The following is an 18,077-nucleotide window of genomic DNA, read 5'->3' as shown; positions in this document are numbered from 1 at the left end:
GTTGAAAAAATACAATTCGGAGCAACTATTTTTTATTTGGAATAAGTACGTAATAATATACAGAATTTTTGTTAAAAAACCGATGTCAAAGTATCAGTATTTGCTTTGGGTTGGATATACTGGAAAATATTTTTAAGACTATTCCACCCCAACCAAATTTTCTGTTTAATAATATACATATAATACAAGCAATAGAACTAAAATAAATGACTAAATATAGTAATAACATAACCAAGCAAAACCGTGTAAACCTATGGAGGACAATAATGTTAGAAGCTCTAGGTAAACATTTAGTATTGCTTGAAATGTCTTACTATTTTTTAAAATCTTATTGTGTTTGTTTTAATTTTTTGAAAATTAACAAAAGCTTCTTCAATCAACAGTAACTAGAACTAAATCGTTTAATCCTACTAAGCTAACAATCACAGATCTGTATCATGCTCTGTTCTGCAGCCCGTTTCCAATTGTATCTGCATGAGCACCATGAGAAACGCAATTTGAAAAAACGCTTTAAATTTTATTGACAAGAACATTAACGTTACATTGTGATACAAACGAAAAATCTAGGTAGCCAAACATCGGTGTGTATGTAAAGTCCGAAACAGCATTTGAGGAAACATGCGCTATATTGTGAAACTGCGTGTATCTCGGTTCATCGCAATACCCCGTATTTACAAAAAACGCGAATTCATTAAATTCCACAACAACAATTGTGTTGTTTTGTAGACACGGGGTACCTGAAATTTAACTTAACATATTTATTTGAATGGAAACAAATTGAGAAACGCTTTTCAAAACAAAACCTAAAAACTAAATGGCCAAAGCAATGGAATATATGAGAAACAATATCAAATCATATTTTGACGTTCCCCATGTCAGTATTTTAAGGCAAAAGTTTTTCTTAGAAAAAATACAATTAAAAAGCATAACACGGTACTGGCCTAAGATTGGAAAATAAACCGTAAAGTTTCTCTGGTACTAACACGAACTGGTTTTACATATTGAACATGGCCAATACACTAAGTTGCAAAGCTATGTGTTAAACAAAAGCAATGGATAACGTAAACTTGTTAATAACACATGGCTAAAGCAACGAAGAAATGTATGAATGCATTAATGAATAGCTAAAAAACCAGAGAGGCTTGAATAATCATTCATCTAAACTAGTAAGCAACAACTCGAAGCCATTGCTTTCATTTTTCCAAATTATGAAATCAAAGAATACTCATAACAATTATTTACAAGAAATCATTAACAAGAATAAAGATTTCTTCTAATTTTTTGAATTCTAACAATCGAAAAACCCAAAAGAAAAATGAAACGAAATGAGATGCAAATGAACGAAACAAATTGAAAACTGTCTAACTTATGAACAAATCATAGTCAGACCAGTCTGACTCTTCGGAATCGGAAAAAAAATCAGCCAGATCTTCCAAATCCTCTGCTAAGGATTGCCATGGATTATCTCTTTCATCCAAGAAATCCCACAAAATAACTTGCTGTAAATTGAATTCAATAATCCTGTACAAGTGTATAAACTCAGCTCGTACCTGCAGGACTTCAATAGCGGCATTATCGAGACCAGGACCCCGGCGCCTTTGGCGCGGCGGCGGCCCAACATCGCAAACGCGACCATCGGGAAACGCGTGGCGATAAAAGCACTTGTTGCCAAACGGGCATTTGCCCACACCTTTATCGAAATATTTGCAGTCTTTTGTCGATAAAGCGGTCTTATAATCATCGATCAACTTGTTCTTATCTTCCTTCGTATCGACCCAGAACAGGCTCGGGCACACGAAATCAGACGTCACGCGGCATTCCGGACAAGCTCTACAACAACAAAAAATAAACGATCGATGTAGAATCTTCTCCCTCAAGTCCTCTCTTTATTTCTCTAATAAAAATTGCTATTAATCGTCTTGGCGCTTCGTGCGGGTGAACGAATCAAAAACTCAAAAAAATCCCCTACCTGATGATCTTGTTCTCGAACTGCCTCGCTTGTCTCCACTTCCGGATGCAGCTCAAGCAGAAGCAGTGATTGCAGTTGGGCAAAATCCCGAACCTCTGCTCGCCGTTGGCTTTCTCCATGATGACCTCGAAGCAGATGCCGCAGCTTTTTTCCTTTGATCGAGCGATGGCGAAGGAGAGTTCCATGTTCTTCTCGTGTTGTTTAATGCAGTCTTGGCGGTGCTTCTTTCTCAACTCTTCATCGTACGGATGCAATGCTGCGTTTCCGCATAGATCACATATTTCACCATGGAGATAGCTACATTCGCCTGGTGGATACTTGCAGAAGCCATCTTTGTTCGCGTAAGGACAAAGTTGTTTTGTGCTGTTATTGTTTCCAACGGCACCGGTCGGATTGACGGCAGCTGCGTAGCTCAAAGGCTTCGTGGCGATGCTTTTTGGCACAAATTCTGGAGCGTTCACCCAAAGGGAGTCCTTCAGGGGGGAGCAAGCGGCTCCTTCGGCGTTGTTTACGGCGGCCTCGCCCGGTTTGCTACAAATATCATACATTTTTTCTAAGACTCGCATTAATTAGTAACGAAAACGGAAATTTCAAATACATAAAATCGTCTCCCTTTAACACACCGGGTGTGTGGGAAAAATTTTTCTTGTTTTCTTTCCTCAATGTGCAAATGTGTACACTCCACTTTTCCAATTCCGAGGCCAAAAATACCCGTAGCGTCGCAAAAATCTCAAAGTAGTACTCGTATCCCGTACAAGAAACCGAACGAAACAACACACCGACGCGGTACAATTACGTACAATGAGCCCCTGAAACAACACCATCTACACTTCCGTAGCACAGAGCATTTCGATCATTTGACTATTGAAATAATTTTCCCTAACAATAACCCACTGACACAAATCAAAGCACAACTATCAATAAAAATGCAACCCTTCATGTCAAAATTTCAATGCTGGTGCTCGATCGCAAGGGTTGTATTAAAAAATAAGGTCAATAGTTTTTTTTTGCTTTTTTTTTAAGCGAACAATCTAATACTGACAAATTTAATATAAAAAATGTAGCTCCCCGTACGCGGAAAATTTAAGAGTACAATCTCGAAACTAGTATTTTCAGGAGCTTTTTTCACAAAAATAAAAACCTTTTTTGAAAATCTGCTGCTGCTGTTAGATGCGCTCTGATTGTAAGCCAAATTGCAAAATTATTGAATATCAGTTAATTTACGATAACACGATACGTTTTAAAAAACACGATTTTCAGAATTGTTTTTCCAACATGAAAAATCTAAATTAAACGGAGCTGCCGGAAGTTAAAAATAAATTTATTATCTCCATCAAACATTTATCAAAAATTCAGCAGCAACAGGCACTATCTATACAATTATCAATCAGTTTTTCCAAAAGAAAATAGATTGGGGAAAAACGCTTGTTTCCATACTTTCCATTCACCTGATATACACGCAAATTGTTCTACAAATTCTTTAAAAAACATTTTATTAGCTTTAGAATACAGGGGATATAAAAACAAACACAGACAACCCCAGGCACAAATACGACATAATTTTTTCAGTTTCAACATTTCAGTAGGTTTTTATACTAAACAATCACTTTTTTGAAAAATATATTTAAACCGGAAGAAAAAAAATATTATGTGTAATATTAGAACATACAGAAAAATTAAAAATTGAGTGGAAAATCTCACCGTGGCATTTTTTAGAGTTGATCCCATTCAAAAAAGCGAAAAATTAGCAAATTTTTACGACCTTCAAGCGTGAAAATCACTGGTTAAAAATTTGTTTCCAGAACTGACATTATTTTGCATTTTTTTGTCACGTCTTTAAATAAAAAAAGTAATTATTTGGCAAGATTTCGCAACAAGTCGGTCGTTTTCTATTATCCTTTCTAAAGTTTTTAAGCCAGACACTCAAATATCTCGTAAAATTTGACAAAATGATTCAAAAACTTGAAACAAGGGAACCTATTTTCGAACGTTTAAATCGAGGCTGCATCTCCTACAGCTCGAAACTGCAAAAAATAATTTAAAGCCATTGCATTACTACTTAATTTTTCCCAGAAATTTAGTTTTCGTGCGCTGCTTAATTACAGTGACGTGTCAATCCCATAAAAATGGACATTTTTGGCGCATGTGAGCCACAACCAAGTGGTTATTTTAGGTGTAAATGGGAGAAAAGTGAGCGGAGAATAATAAAAGCAAATTAGCATTTTCTAAATAAGACAATTAGAATTATTTGATGACTGTAATGTCGTTTTTTGCTAGCAGTGTAAATTCTTGTTTAGACCTTCAGAACTCTAACGGCGCACTATTCGCTCAATGATGAAAAACATTCACATCATAATAAATGAAAATGAGCCAATGAAAGTTTATTATTAATTAACCAAATAATAGGGAGAAAGTAATTCGCGACTTACCCATTATTCATATTTGAAGCGGCTGAAGCATGGACAGAAGACTCCGCCCGTGAAGCCCTCTTGTCTTCACTCTTGTTAGCGTTTTGCAACTCAGTTGCAGAGGTAGATGGCGTATTTGTGCTAAAACATACTTTTAAAAAAACGTGTTCGGGGAATTGACGAAGGGCACCTTGAGGGTTGGTTACTATTAGTATTTGGTACATTACGCATGTTTACTGGTATTATTTCATGACGGAAACGGCAGTTCCCGGCATGTGTGCAGTACCCGCGCAAGAAGTAGCGGCAAAGCGGGGCTGTCTTGAGTCTCCCGATAACGCACCCGTCTCGCGGCTTTACTTGGACTACGTCGATGTGGTTCTTCCTCTTATGAGTGAGGGAACAGCCTGGTTTCTTACACACATTCCTCTCATAGTAACTGAAACAAACCGGTGTTATATTCACATGAGCCCCCTTTAACGGCTACAAAAAATTATACCGCCAAAATCGCGGTTTAACCGACAAATGGCCACACTGGGCTTCAAGGGGGCACAAGAACAGAAACAAAATGTTTTGGTTATAAACGGCAAGTGGTTGCACCGAACCAAAACCGTGGGTTTCACCCAAACGGACTAAACTAGCGTTCCAGTAACCAAATACGGCAAAAAACCGTTAAATTACTTACTCAAAGCAGAATTTTTGGGTGTCTGAGAAACCCTGATTGCTATCCGCCATATTGTCTAACTAAATGTCTTTCAGTTGAAAATTTCTAATAAAATACGAAACGTTAACTCCACACATTCACGTGAAAGCAAATTTATAACACCAGGTAAAAGTTCTATGTCGTGTAAGTGTTTTATTCACAGTTTTTTACGAAATAAACACAAATTTTAAGAAAAACACAAGAGCAGAACACACTTCCCTTGCATCCTCGAAATGAATGCAGTTGGCGCTGCTGGCTGGCATTACTTCAGCGCAAGCGTGCGTAAATACACCCTTCCACATTCAAAACAATAAAACAGCCCCAAATTTTTTTTAATTAAACAGGGAAAATAAACAACATTTGAAAAACAAAACGTGTCTTAACACAAACAGGGACAGTAACGAGGTGTTGCTGCTGTTGCCAGGCGGTTCAAAATAACCGACGAAAAAAACGTTACCGTCAGGGATGCCACCCCACCTTATCAAATTTACTCTCGCATATTTTTTTATATAATTTATTGTATTTAGCGAAAAAAATATCTATAAAACATTTCCTCACTTAGGGGCGACAGCAACCCCCAGAAATTTTCCAAAGGGGCGGTTTACAGCACGTTTTAATCGCAATTAAATTTTAATTCAATTTGATCATTTTTTTTTAATGTTACCTTGATTTTAAAAAAAGAACTACTGGTTTTAAAATATATTAAAAAAAATATTTAATCTTTCCCCTGATTTTAAATCATATTAAAAAATTTAAATTTATTTTAAATTACAAGACATTTCGGCCGATGATTTCCAAAATTATTTCATTTATTTTTAGATATTTTGCTGTGTTATAAAAATCTTAGAAACTGTCGGGACAAAAAAATTTCCAAAGTGCGTACTCAAATATTTTATGTAGTTGAAGGTTGAGTATGGTTGCATTTGGGTTTCGCCACTTCGTTAGGATTGTATTCTTTTGTGGATCATCATGAGTTATTGTAATTAACTGTATTGTGTTAATTATATTTTAGCTCGTTGTGTATAGGCAACCAAACATACTATTGCAATAAAAACTGATAATATGATAAGATAAAATATCTTTAGTGGTTAATCAAACGCAATACCTATTAGGTAACTACCTAGGTAATTACCTTCTCATACTTAGAAGACAAAGAGATTTGCAGTGATACCTTATCTCTTATTTATTTTTTCGTAATTCTTGTTTTCACTCTTATAATTTTTATTTAGCGTTTACGTATAGTGAAATAACCTATCGTTAATTTTCTCATAAGAAATACCAATATTTGGTATAAATTCATATGTACTTACCTTAACTCAGATTCCGTGCCTTTTCGAGACAATTGGTCACTTGAAGAGCTGACGTTTGTGATCAGTATATTGACTGGCCCAAATTAAAAATAAAAACTGTTTATTGTTTACGTCCAAATGTATGATGTGCATACAATTAGAATGATCTGAGGTGTGTACATGTAGAAGATGAATAAAAAATAAAACTTTTGGAATACAAGTTTAATAGAGTAAAAAAATATCACTAAACAATACACTTTATATAAAAAGCTTTAATTCACGATCACATTACCAAAAACATACGAAATATAAACCAGTAAAAAATCAGATAATAAAATCATGAATTGAATTAAAGTAAGTCCCCTTAAAATTGCATTTAACAAACATTTTTATCTAACTTTTCAGTAGTATATAAAATGTTACTTCTGGGCCAGGACATTTGGCGTCTTAAAAATCAAGGCAAAATCTTACAAATTTACTGTTTTCCCAAAAGTAATCATTAAAAATTAATGATTTTTGAGAGGTTTTAGGCCCTATTCGGTTGTTTGCTTTTGGGCAAACAGCTAAATTTGTAAGATTTTGCCTTGATTTTTAAGACGCCAAATGTCCTGGCCCAGAAGTAACATTTTATATACTACTTTTTTCGTATATTAAATTTGAGAATTCAAACATCAATATTTTAAATATAAAAATTTCTAATGGCAAATTTAAAATATGACTACAATACGTGATGTGGAAAATACTGAATAAAAATATATATCTTGTCTAGGTTTCAAACTAAAAGGTGGCGTGTATAGTCACATTTTAAATAGGCGATTACGACATATACAATAAATTGTTTGTAAAAACTGTCGTTAGGATAAAAATGTATCTAACACAATCTAATAAATGAATTACGAATGAATGCTTAAATATAAACACTTTATAAATCCGATATAATAATCTATATGCACAATAGAAGTATGTACAAAAAAATATATAATAGTTAAGATACAAGTATGCACTGTTTAATATTAAACATAATTAAAATAGTAACGTACAAATCACTGGACGTGAAGACGATTCCACATAAATATAGTTCCGGCACAGATCACTATTTTACCATATACACGACTGATAGTAAATTAAATGCTCAGGCGATGTTGCATGATGCAGTAACCAGGTTACTGCAGACTTAAACTATGTCGTCCTTTAATACTGTATCTAAATAAATGACTAAAATTAATCGCAACATATCAGTCGGATACATGTAGAATAAATGTCTATAGACTTCTACTTAAAACTAAGCTAACCGGACCGAACGAAAGTGCGCTATATAAGTGCGCCACTGCGCGTATACACTGTCCTGTCACGTCCCATCAGCGTAGCGAGGCACTCAGGAAGGAAACTAGCAGCCGCTGGAGGGTAAGTACGCTTCCAATCACAGTCACCTGATCGTGCGCCATATCACAGTATAACACGCTCATATGCAGCCACATGCGGACATGTGTATGCACAATGCGCATGGAATCAGGGCGCCAAGGGTTGGGGCAGCAGGGGATCAGGTGACTGACGAGGTCAGCAAGCTGAAGTGTCTTCACCTCCAAGAGTATAAGCAACATTATCCAGCCTTTGTGCCAAGTGCAACCGACGGCAGTTTATGTCATTGTTCAAAGCCTCAATTATCTGTGGAACAAAACGTAAAAAAAACACCACAACTAGCAAGAGACAACCAACCGGTTCCCTATACTTCGTAACGTAAATGTAGAGCTCCTTGAGCGCAGCAACACTGTCGAATTCGTCGGCTTGCTGGGCCGACAACTGCTGCATAGCCGAGCCCATCTCTTGGTCGGTTATAACCGGCAAAGTCGCAACGTCGTGGTAGAACTGGGACACCATCTCTCGGTACCGAGGAATGTCCTAGAGAAAATCATCACGCAACGAACGACAAAACACAAGACTCACTTTAGCAAACAGTAGCTTATTCGAGGGCGAATCCTTGCCTAACCGATGTTCGGTGGTCGAACACGAGTCCATAAACGTCTGCGCGATCACCGACAAACACGAGTCCAACGTGGTCGTTTTGTTAATGTCGAAAATAAAATCGGGATTCTTTATAAAATTCACCCAAAATCTAAGAGGAAGACTATTCGATTTCCAAGCGTGGACGACTTCAGGGTCCTGGATCCCGTGCTTTCGCGCCGCTTCGTCCAGCAAATCGAACAACCACTTAACCGCGGGGGGCAGTTGCTCATTCACTGTTAGTATAGTCATGAAAAAATCATCGACGAATTTCTGAATCGTCCCTTTGGTGGACAAAAGCCGGGTCAGAAATATCTCGGGGATGGCTTTATGGGTGCGCTCGCCCAGTTTATTGTTCGGAAACTGGTGATCGTCGATCGGCTTAACTAAATGATAAATCCTGGGATTGGTGCCCGTCTCCACGTCCCCATTTGTTGTGATTATCGGCGACTGCGAGTTGTTGAAGTACATACCAGCCACACCTAAAACCCAACTTTAGGTAAACAAACACGAGTTAAGTGACGTACAATTGTGGCACGGTTGTTTGCAATTGTTGAAACTATCATTCTGACGCGAAATCAGCGACATGACCGCACTTTCTTTAACGCCGTAGTGGGCCAAAGTGTTCAATTTCTTCCACGAGCCTACTGTTTTAGTCGTCAAGTCTTCGTCCTGTAACGTTAAGTGACCACCGCGCCCGTGCCGCCACTCCAAGTCGACTTCATGGATCGAAGGACGCATGGAAAACGGTGTGTTTTTAAAGAGTGCATCTAGTATTTTCGACTTGACTTGACTGATTGTATCACAGTCCAACACCTTGCACTGGATTTTTTCGTCCAAGTCGTCTTGCACAATGTGCAAAGTCTGCGAAATTTCAGTTATTTGACGCTTAATTTCGGCCGTAAAACGTACCACGACACTGTGCTCCACTTGCTCGCGTAATAAACGCTCCTCGGATAGCGAGTAACGAGCGTCGTGAGTGATTGCATCGACCAAACCTTTCTCAATTTGATGTTTGATCGCTTTGAATAGTAAAAATAACGACGAACCGGCGTATTCCTTCAGGTAATAGTACATACACAAGGCCATCCAATTGGTTAGCATTTTCTCCACAACGCTCTCGGTTCGACGCAACATAAGTTGCGGATGTTTCGTGTTAACTGACTTATCAATAAGTCGTAAAAGCAAACTTTTGAGGATATCAGTGGCATATTCCATCTTGCCCATTAAGACGACCATCAACAGGGACGCAACTGTGACTCTACGGAAGGAAATAAGTCAATTGTTTGCGACCAGTATCACCTACTTGTCACGTATATTGAACGACTTTTGAGATTCTAAAATTTCAATAAAAACTAGCACAAAGTGTTTGTTATTTATCAGTTGTTCGAACTGTAGCATTGCCGAGTCGTAGTTAGTCCTCGGTACGTTAATCCGTACCTACAATAATAAGTTAAGTCAGGTCAAGTCAAATAAAGTCGTTACTTTAGGCGCGTTTAAAATCGGGTGGTTGCTGACGCCTGGGAAAAACACTTTCATGATGTAGCTCGTGTGGTCTAGTGTCGGTATTCCGGAATTTTCCAAATCGGCGGTGAGATCGGTCATGTCTGTTTGGAGTTCGGCAAATGCTAAAAATTCTGATTCACGAAGATGTATCAACGTAAATTGTCGTCCCTTACCTAATTTACATTCCGATCTTACATTACTCTCTAACGTGTCCATTTGTATCTGAATACGTTTATATTCGCGTTCCGCTTGAGTGGATTTACGACGATAGACAAAAAGAACAGCGAAAAAAAATAACACGAATAGGACTGTTCCTGCCGCTATCATCGCTATTGCTTCGGGAGGAAAAGCGAAACTTTTGTAAATGTCGTAACGCAGATAACCGAGTGGAAACCTCAAGTTACGTCCCACTCGAACGACGACGAGAGGCAGATTAGTATCAGTCTGAAAATATGGATTGTTATTTATGCAAATGATTTTTGTGGAGAGGTACCTTTACGCCGTTCTCGTCCGTGTCAAGTGGCTGCGTTTCAGGTGGTGAGCAAACAAGCTGGCTCATAGCTAGTCCGGTGACATTGCACGGTTTCGTGCCTATTGTAACAACAACATCAGTTTCATCACTAGCCATATTTAAGTTCTCGCCTTCTATTACTAAAGTATCACCCTTGTAAAGTTTTATTTGGTTGGGGAATTTAAAAAATTTCGGGTCCTCTACGTATAACAACTGGCTCCTTAAGTTAGGGAAATGCTTATCTAAATTTTTAACAGACTGTACATTATCCATTATAAAACCGATTTTCACTACAAGCTGTGCTTCTGGCATCTGCAATCCAATTATAAATATCGCCAATTGGGACGAAAACCAGATACGTACTTTAATAGCCGACGGCTGTCTAAGTGATCTTCTAACCCTAGTGCTGGCTAAAAGAAACTGCCGATTGACGGAAGGACTCGGACATTCAATCTGCGTGGCACTCAAGACAGTGCACGAGGTTTTGTTAATAGGGACCGACGGTTCGCTATCCGAGTAAACTTCCATTTCTGGCGCTTGAATGCTACTTAAATTAGTGCCGTGAACGAAGATCATTCTTCCTCCAGACACGAAACTTTTCAGCGGTTTAATTTCCATAATCGTCGGATCTTGCGTGTAATTAAACGGATTACCTTCTAAAGTACGAATCGCGCCATCTATACTTAATGTTAGTTTTCCTACATTAACCGGCTCGTGCGCTCGCGAAGTGATGCAAGTCAGACGTCCGCTCGATGCTTGAGTTAAATTAACTTGACAGGGGTAATCATCTAAATACGCGGTTATTTCTGAACCGATATTAAGATACTGTCCCCTAATTGCTAATTGAGTGCCGCCAGACAGCGGACCTTTCGTTGGATCAATTCCGAACAATTTAATATCTTTGTAACTGAACTCAACCGACGATTTCGTAAAACCAGCCTCGTTCCCCACTATTATCGGCGCCGTCTTCTCGACCTTTGACGGGCCCGTCACACACTGAATCTTCACCGAAACTTCGTAATTAACGAGCTCACAGGGCACCTCCCCTATTTTTATCTTCCCCTGAACGTCCTCTTTCTTCAAACCCAAGTTACTGCCTTCGATGGTTACCAACGTACCGCCCTCTATCGGGCCACTCAGCGGCTTTATCTGCAAGCAAATTGAAAAAGCACATTACGGAAAACAATCGGTTGTTTTAAAAATAAATCTGCAGGCACAACACGTGAGGAAAAGGGCCGCTTCCACGTGAAAAGATATTTTTAGATAAGAGATCATTACGAATGTTTTTTATTTAATTGAGTAACTGATCAAAAAAATCCTGATCACGCGCTCGACAAAGCTGAGATTGTTGGTTACCATGTCTATCCGAGGTCTTGGGCACTCGATGTGCGGTATTTGCTGGCACGTTTCGCTATAGGTGCAAGTGTTTCCGCACCAGGTGCACTGATATTTCGAGTTTCTGGTGACGCATAATGAACAGTCGGCGTGTTCGCGGTGCGATCCCAGTATATCACATTTATATAATTTGACTGTCATTGAGTCAATGTGATGATTTCTGTTCCAAACAACTGTCACATTAGCTTCGTACTCCCCTTCGTTGGCTTCGTACGAATACTGAAATATAAGTTAATTGGATGCAAAATTCGGGGAAACCTTCGCCGCACTCACTGTCGTGTTATCACAAACAATGTGTTTGTTGTACGATACTCGCGCAGGCACCAGCATTGTGGCACCTTCGATGATTATGATACATTGAAAACCGGAGTGGGCAGGCTGGGGGTGGGGTAAATTTTTAACTTCGAAAACCATTTGCTTTGGTACGTTCGTGGGTAATAAAATAACGTCGCGTCTTCGAAACTGCGGGCAGTATTCGAAGCCGTGATTCGGCAAGTGCATGGGGTTCTGAAACCGAAAGGAAATATAGGCTCGTGTCGTGGTGTGAACGTTGGACTAACATTTTCACCGCTAATGATGTTGCGTTGACAGACTGAAGTATTGTGTGTGCACTTATTTTCGTAGACACACCAATTGCACGCCCACTGTGACTTGACACATTGCATGCACGTTGTGTGTCTGGAGCAGTCGTAATAGGCAAAATTTCTCGATACGAAGTCTTTGTTTGTTTCCGACGATCGAACGCTGAGAGGTACGAGGACGTGGTCTTTTTGTGGCGGGATTTGCGGACGCCTTGAGACGTCAGGAGTCGGACATGAGAGCCCGAATTCTGTCACGACTGCATCGATGGGCTCCGCCGAACCAAACACACACTTATATTTAGCACCATATGGAAGTTCTGGAAGAGTTTTTATTGTAAGACGGACGGTAGTCATTTGATTAATCGGAATTCGCTCCGGTAAAACTTGCTCAAAGTCTATACACTGTTGCCCCGTTCCCAGCGACAGCCAGCGCGGAGGGCTATGAGAGGCCTTGAGGCAGGCACTACGAACAGTGCACCTACAATTACAATTACTTAATGCCACTGGGAGAAAAGGGCGTAATTAAAACCTACTTCTTTTCGAGAGAACACCACCCGCAATAAGGGTCTTTTGATTCTAAACAAGCTGAACAGTTGTTGTAGCTGCTGCAGTGCTCGACATTAATCTTTGATATCTAGAATTTAAGCGCTGAAAAACGGGTTGGGGCTTCGATTGATACGTTACCTTTGATGTTGAGAGGACGTAGAGGTAATCTCCTGAAGTCGAGAGAGTCGTATCGGGTAATATCGCGTTACCTTCGTCGACAACAACTTCCTCATACTCTGTAGGAACAGGACCTGATAGAAGTACTTTTTTCAATTTCCCGTCGGTAGTCCCCAGGAAAGCTAATACATGTCTTCCCGTCGACGCGGTAGCAACAGCCGATAACGAAACATTAGGAAACACAAGCGCTGCGTTTGTGACTATAGGCGTAACCCCGCTAAGTTTTAGCCCGACTTCGCAGAAATTCGGGATATTCCCAGCCGATCCGCTGCTCGGACACTTCCCGTCCAAAATAGGCCCCGAAACGTACCCCATATTCCTGTACTTGACGCTTCCGTTGAAACACATGTGAATGTTTTCAATGAATTTGGCTTCGATATCTCGCAAGGGGTAGAGACAGAGGGCTGAGTGCGGTTGGGGTTCGTTGGTAATTCCACGCGCGGGTCGAAAAACAGCGATCAAAATTGGGGTTCCAACTGCAATTCCGAGCGAGTTGGCTAATTCGTCCCCTGCAGTCGCAATTTTAGCATCTTGAACGAGATTATACTTTTGATCACCGTCGACACATTGCAGCGTAACTTCGGTGTAACTGTCGTAATTGGCGTCGTTTATGCAAGTCCTCGATAATCGCGATACGTAGCCTTGCTCTTCCTGGCCCGGAAGGTGCGATTGTTTCTGGACAATGACGAAGTAAGCGTAATCGCTAGCGTTAAATCCGTAAACGTACTGAACAATAAAATGATCTCTATACTTGACGTCAATGCTAACGTGCGATTGTTTGTTGAAAGAGTATTCAGCGATGGCTAAAGTGTCCAAATCCCTACTAGCAATGGCCGGGACGTCGTGCCGAAACTCGCCATTGTTAGTGAAGGTGGTCCCTACGTACATTATGTTCGATCGCCCCCACAAGTTGTAACTTTCGGGCCCGATATAGGCGTAAGTGGACGCATTGGCGTCGTTCGCAGCCACCGCCTGCGGAATGAACTCCGGTTCCGCACTGATGTTGCTCAGTTTGTACTTGTAGCACGCACCTTGGAAAATAGACCCGCACGATATAAGCGTCCGCGATTCCGGTTCGATCAGAAGAATCTTGTTGTAGTTATCGGTCAGCGTGAGGGGTATGTCGGGGTTGTGACACCCGACCGCGTGACATGACGGACTGTCGTTCTTCGGACCGGTCACCACCGCGTACTCCAACTTGAGATCGGCGTCGAGCTGGAGGAGGCGGTTCGTGCCGGCGGCGAAGATCCTCTTCGTTTGGTGGTCGATCGCCAGATGGGAAAAGTGCATCGGTGGATCGGCGGGGCCCGGGTATTGCGCCAGGAGCACGCCTCCGGAGGCGCGACCCCACAGCCCCGCCAGAAGCAGCAGCCAGAGGCCCGCCACGATTTTGGCCCCTCTATCCACCGCCGACCCAGCGACCACCAACTTCACCACCATGAAGACGCCGGCCACTGCATTCTCCGGCCGGCCCCGAACTCAACGCCGCACCGCATCACTGAAACAACATTTACACATAAAAACCACAACACAAACCAACGAATCGCATTTTTTTTTCCCTCTCAGGCGAAACAGTACACGTTCAGAAAAAATAATAATAATTCCTCTTACATCATCAGAGTGAAAACCGAAACAACTTGGCAATGTTTTTCAGGGAAACGTACAGATCTAAATACTGACGAATCCAAAACGGAACCCACATTTTTTCGAGCGTTTAGCAAGTGTTTGAGATAAAAAATTCTGTGTAGACAAAGATCTTAGATCTTAGATTATCGAGAGTTTTATTGTTTTTTCGCAAAATATTTCAAAAATAAACCGAAAAATCATTGAATAGACCGAAAATGCGTAATTTAAAGCACGTTTTGAAGTTGAAAATCCTGTTTTTCGCTAATTGCGCTAAGCCAGACCGGCTTTTAGCACACTGTTCAACTAAAAACGCAAATTAAGTTCTTTATATCTCCGATTTCGTCTAAAGCAAACCAAAAAATAATATTAATTCAACATTTATAGGAATATTAGTAACAAATACAAATTTCGAGCCAAAAGGCGCCTTCATTTCACATAGAAAAAATTGTGAAAGGTGACAAAGGTCCCGCGATTAATATAAAACCAAAACGCAAAAAAATAATAATTATGTACTTAGTGAGCAAAACTTACAGATTTTTGTACAGTGTTAGACCAATCTGTACCGTCATGGTTAAAAAACTGATCCGCGGAATGCGTGCCGTCATTTCAAGTAACAATAAATTCCAAAGACACGATAAAGTGGTGTCATATCGAATCGCTTCGCTGAAACGATATCGAACGTCACTACTATGAAGCTGTCCTTACCCCTCTATATGTAACGTGTTGCAACAATTTAAAAAATTAGTAAAAGACTGAACTTGTTTTAAATAATTGTTTTAATCTACTTTTTTCAATTACTCTTAGCTACAAACGAATTAATTCTCAGGATCGCTGTAGGCCGGATTTACGATTTAAACTTCAGTTGAATACCTTAAAAGGTGCAGCTCATAAAGTTTTACGATTGTGCAAAAATTCAAATCTCTAGTAGTAAAAATAACGAAAACATCAAGCTATCTTTCAACAGAGTTTGGATAAAATCTGCACCAGTCTTTTTTAAATTTATGACCAATGTGGTTAAGTCAAATAAGAAATAATAATTATTTCCGACTTGTACGATTTTTGATGTTTATTTAAGTATGGAAAATAAAATTTCGTATAGCTTTTAACGAGAGAAAGACATACTTACTTCCTTCGTTAGCGTGTACCTATGTATATTGTAAGAAAAGACGAAGCCGAGATTGTAAGACCAATACAATCAATAATTGCCGTAATTGCCGTTTCCGCTAGTGATGAGGAAGTAAATATAATTTCCTAGAACTTAAATTGGAGAAAAAGCTAATATTTTTCTCAACAATAGTTGGAAGTTTTCCGTTCGAACAAAACAATCCCTGCTTTGATTTAAAAACGTATTTAAAAACTTTTGTTCATTTGTCAGTCACCGTCATCAATAGTTGATTTAAAAAATGACTTCCCCGCCACCGAACGTCTCGAGCATTTGTTATAAATTATAATAAATGTGAAGTACATGAAGCCGGTATTTTAGAAAGTTTGTGATTTATTTTGTGATGCAGGCACTAAATTTTGTTTTAGATCTTATTAAAATCGGAAAAACTTTGGACCGTGGTTGCATTTCCGCCCTACAGCCGCATGTGAAGCGTCAAAATGGACATTTGTTTTTTCAAGTGACTCCTTTCGGTGAATATCCGAAAATATTATTTTTAAAAATAGAGCAAGAAAATTCGATATGTGGGCAGGTTTTATTTAATTTGTGGAGGCTATTAGGTATCAGGTGGTTAAGAGCGATGAATAAATATTTTTGTAGTTAAAGACAAACAGGAGAAAAGTAACACTGTCACGTATCGCATTTTGGTATCGGTTGTTTGTCGGAACGAGAGCGTTCACAAATGGAAGTTGTGTGTAAAGAATGAGAAAGCTCGGTAAGCTGAAGAGTTATAGTCTGGAAATTAACATTTTTAATCTAATTGCGGGATTCTCCTCTCGTGGCGAGTTTTGGGCTTGGTGACTTTGGTAAAATTGGGTTTAATTGAAAAAAATTAGCAGCCGGGATGCGAATCTCACGCTGTCTTTAATTGTTGCGTTCGCTGGCTTTGCCCGGGCTGGAAAAATAAAGGATCACTTGCAATCCAGCTCGTAGTTATGTGAGAAATTTGAATATAATTAAAAATTTGAAAGCAAGTCCTATTAACGTAGCTCTATTGTGTATAAAGTTAAAAATAAATTGATGTCACGTATACTGACACAAAGATAATATCAGTTATAATGAGTTTTGCTGTAAAGCTGCTTGTATTAGCTGGTGGCATTTTAAAGTTTGTCGTATTTTTGCGTAAGGGTAAAAATGAGCGATTCGCTGCAGTCGGGGCTTATAATCGGAAAATAATCAATTTGTATAGAGTAATCCGAGGATAAATATGGGGTTGGAAGTTTGCGAAAGGAAATGAAAAGCGACTTATTTGCGTCATCAGTTTGCGAATTTGCTTTGTTTGACACAACCTGTTTGGCGTTAGGAGCGATCAAATGACGCAAAATAAATTATATAAATAAGCATTAACAAGGCGAATTCTGGAGACATTCGCCGAGTGAAGATCTTTTGATGTGAGAGGTTTTAGGGCGAGGGAGTGTTTCATTGAAACGCGTATACGCGACGATGATTGATCTTGGCTCGGTTGAGCTCAGCTCAGACTGGCGTGCCGTCACTTTAACATCAAAACAAGCTCCTATAGTAGAAGTGGACCTGTAGTAGTCCCACTATTAATAGAATACTTCTAAAAACACACCACCGAACTGAGATAATCAATATATTACCCGTAGAATCATACTTATGACTTAATATGTTCTGTGCCACAACACACGGAGACTAAAATAAACGCAAGTTCGTGTTTGTGTAGCGTTTCCAGTGAGAAATGAACCATCCGGTAATCAAAAAAAATATATCTGTCGACACCCGACAGATGACAACGAATTATGTAAATGACAACAATACTCAGATGACATATTTAGTAGTCCATTTTCATGAAATAGCACCCGAACGATACACGAGACAACACTTTCTTAAATTTATTTAAGCTCGACCACATTCTCCCGAATCTCTATATGGTCCTCAGCGTTCGCATTTCAAACGCAATTTAAAACTTTACCAACTTTATAAATCTAATTTCGCCGTAAAATACTTTATTTCAAATTAAATCTCCCCTCGAACAAATAGAATAATGGTGAGAAAATTAAAAACTCTTTTCCGCCATATTTTATTTACTGACAAAAATTGATTATTCTCGGAGCCTTTCAGTAAACAACACCATGATATACGGGAGGTCAAACTTGATCTATTAGTTATAATATCACGTAACATGAAAACGTGCACCCCTCGATGAAAATAAATTGGAAAAATTAGATAAATAACACGGCCATTT

At 39.3% G+C, this 18,077-nt stretch overlaps 2 protein-coding genes across 2 annotated transcripts in view; both read right to left on the bottom strand.

The window, feature by feature from the left end:
- Nucleotides 1-15: 15 nt before the first annotated feature.
- LOC656720 (probable E3 ubiquitin-protein ligase makorin-1) lies at nucleotides 16-5,326 on the bottom strand. The gene is made up of 6 exons (XM_963229.5): nucleotides 5,060-5,326; nucleotides 4,568-4,813; nucleotides 4,399-4,518; nucleotides 1,970-2,500; nucleotides 1,551-1,830; nucleotides 16-1,499 (listed from the first exon to the last, which is right to left on the bottom strand). Exons 1-6 carry the CDS (start codon nucleotides 5,107-5,109, stop codon nucleotides 1,362-1,364), a joined length of 1,365 nt encoding a protein of 454 aa, XP_968322.2. The 5' UTR covers nucleotides 5,110-5,326; the 3' UTR covers nucleotides 16-1,361.
- Nucleotides 5,327-6,573: 1,247 nt separating this feature from the next.
- PlexB (Plexin B) overlaps nucleotides 6,574-18,077 on the bottom strand; it is a 30,236-nt gene continuing 18,732 nt past the window's right edge. The window contains exons 2-16 of the mRNA XM_064359312.1: nucleotides 13,045-14,581; nucleotides 12,894-12,994; nucleotides 12,340-12,838; nucleotides 12,053-12,286; nucleotides 11,741-11,998; nucleotides 10,748-11,533; nucleotides 10,367-10,696; nucleotides 10,047-10,317; nucleotides 9,853-10,004; nucleotides 9,674-9,807; nucleotides 9,280-9,628; nucleotides 8,895-9,231; nucleotides 8,311-8,849; nucleotides 8,083-8,265; nucleotides 6,574-8,031 (exon numbers count right to left, since the gene is read on the bottom strand). Of these exons, the coding sequence (XP_064215382.1) occupies nucleotides 7,924-8,031; nucleotides 8,083-8,265; nucleotides 8,311-8,849; nucleotides 8,895-9,231; nucleotides 9,280-9,628; nucleotides 9,674-9,807; nucleotides 9,853-10,004; nucleotides 10,047-10,317; nucleotides 10,367-10,696; nucleotides 10,748-11,533; nucleotides 11,741-11,998; nucleotides 12,053-12,286; nucleotides 12,340-12,838; nucleotides 12,894-12,994; nucleotides 13,045-14,523 (5,760 nt within the window). The 5' untranslated portion in view covers nucleotides 14,524-14,581 and the 3' untranslated portion in view covers nucleotides 6,574-7,923. The remainder of the gene's footprint in view (nucleotides 8,032-8,082; nucleotides 8,266-8,310; nucleotides 8,850-8,894; nucleotides 9,232-9,279; nucleotides 9,629-9,673; nucleotides 9,808-9,852; nucleotides 10,005-10,046; nucleotides 10,318-10,366; nucleotides 10,697-10,747; nucleotides 11,534-11,740; nucleotides 11,999-12,052; nucleotides 12,287-12,339; nucleotides 12,839-12,893; nucleotides 12,995-13,044; nucleotides 14,582-18,077) is intronic.

Source organism: Tribolium castaneum, chromosome 10 (assembly GCF_031307605.1).
Source record: "Tribolium castaneum strain GA2 chromosome 10, icTriCast1.1, whole genome shotgun sequence".
NCBI lineage: Eukaryota > Metazoa > Arthropoda > Insecta > Coleoptera > Tenebrionidae > Tribolium > Tribolium castaneum.
The sequence above is the reverse complement of the archived record's forward strand: the minus strand, read 5'-3'. Positions and strand labels throughout refer to the sequence as shown.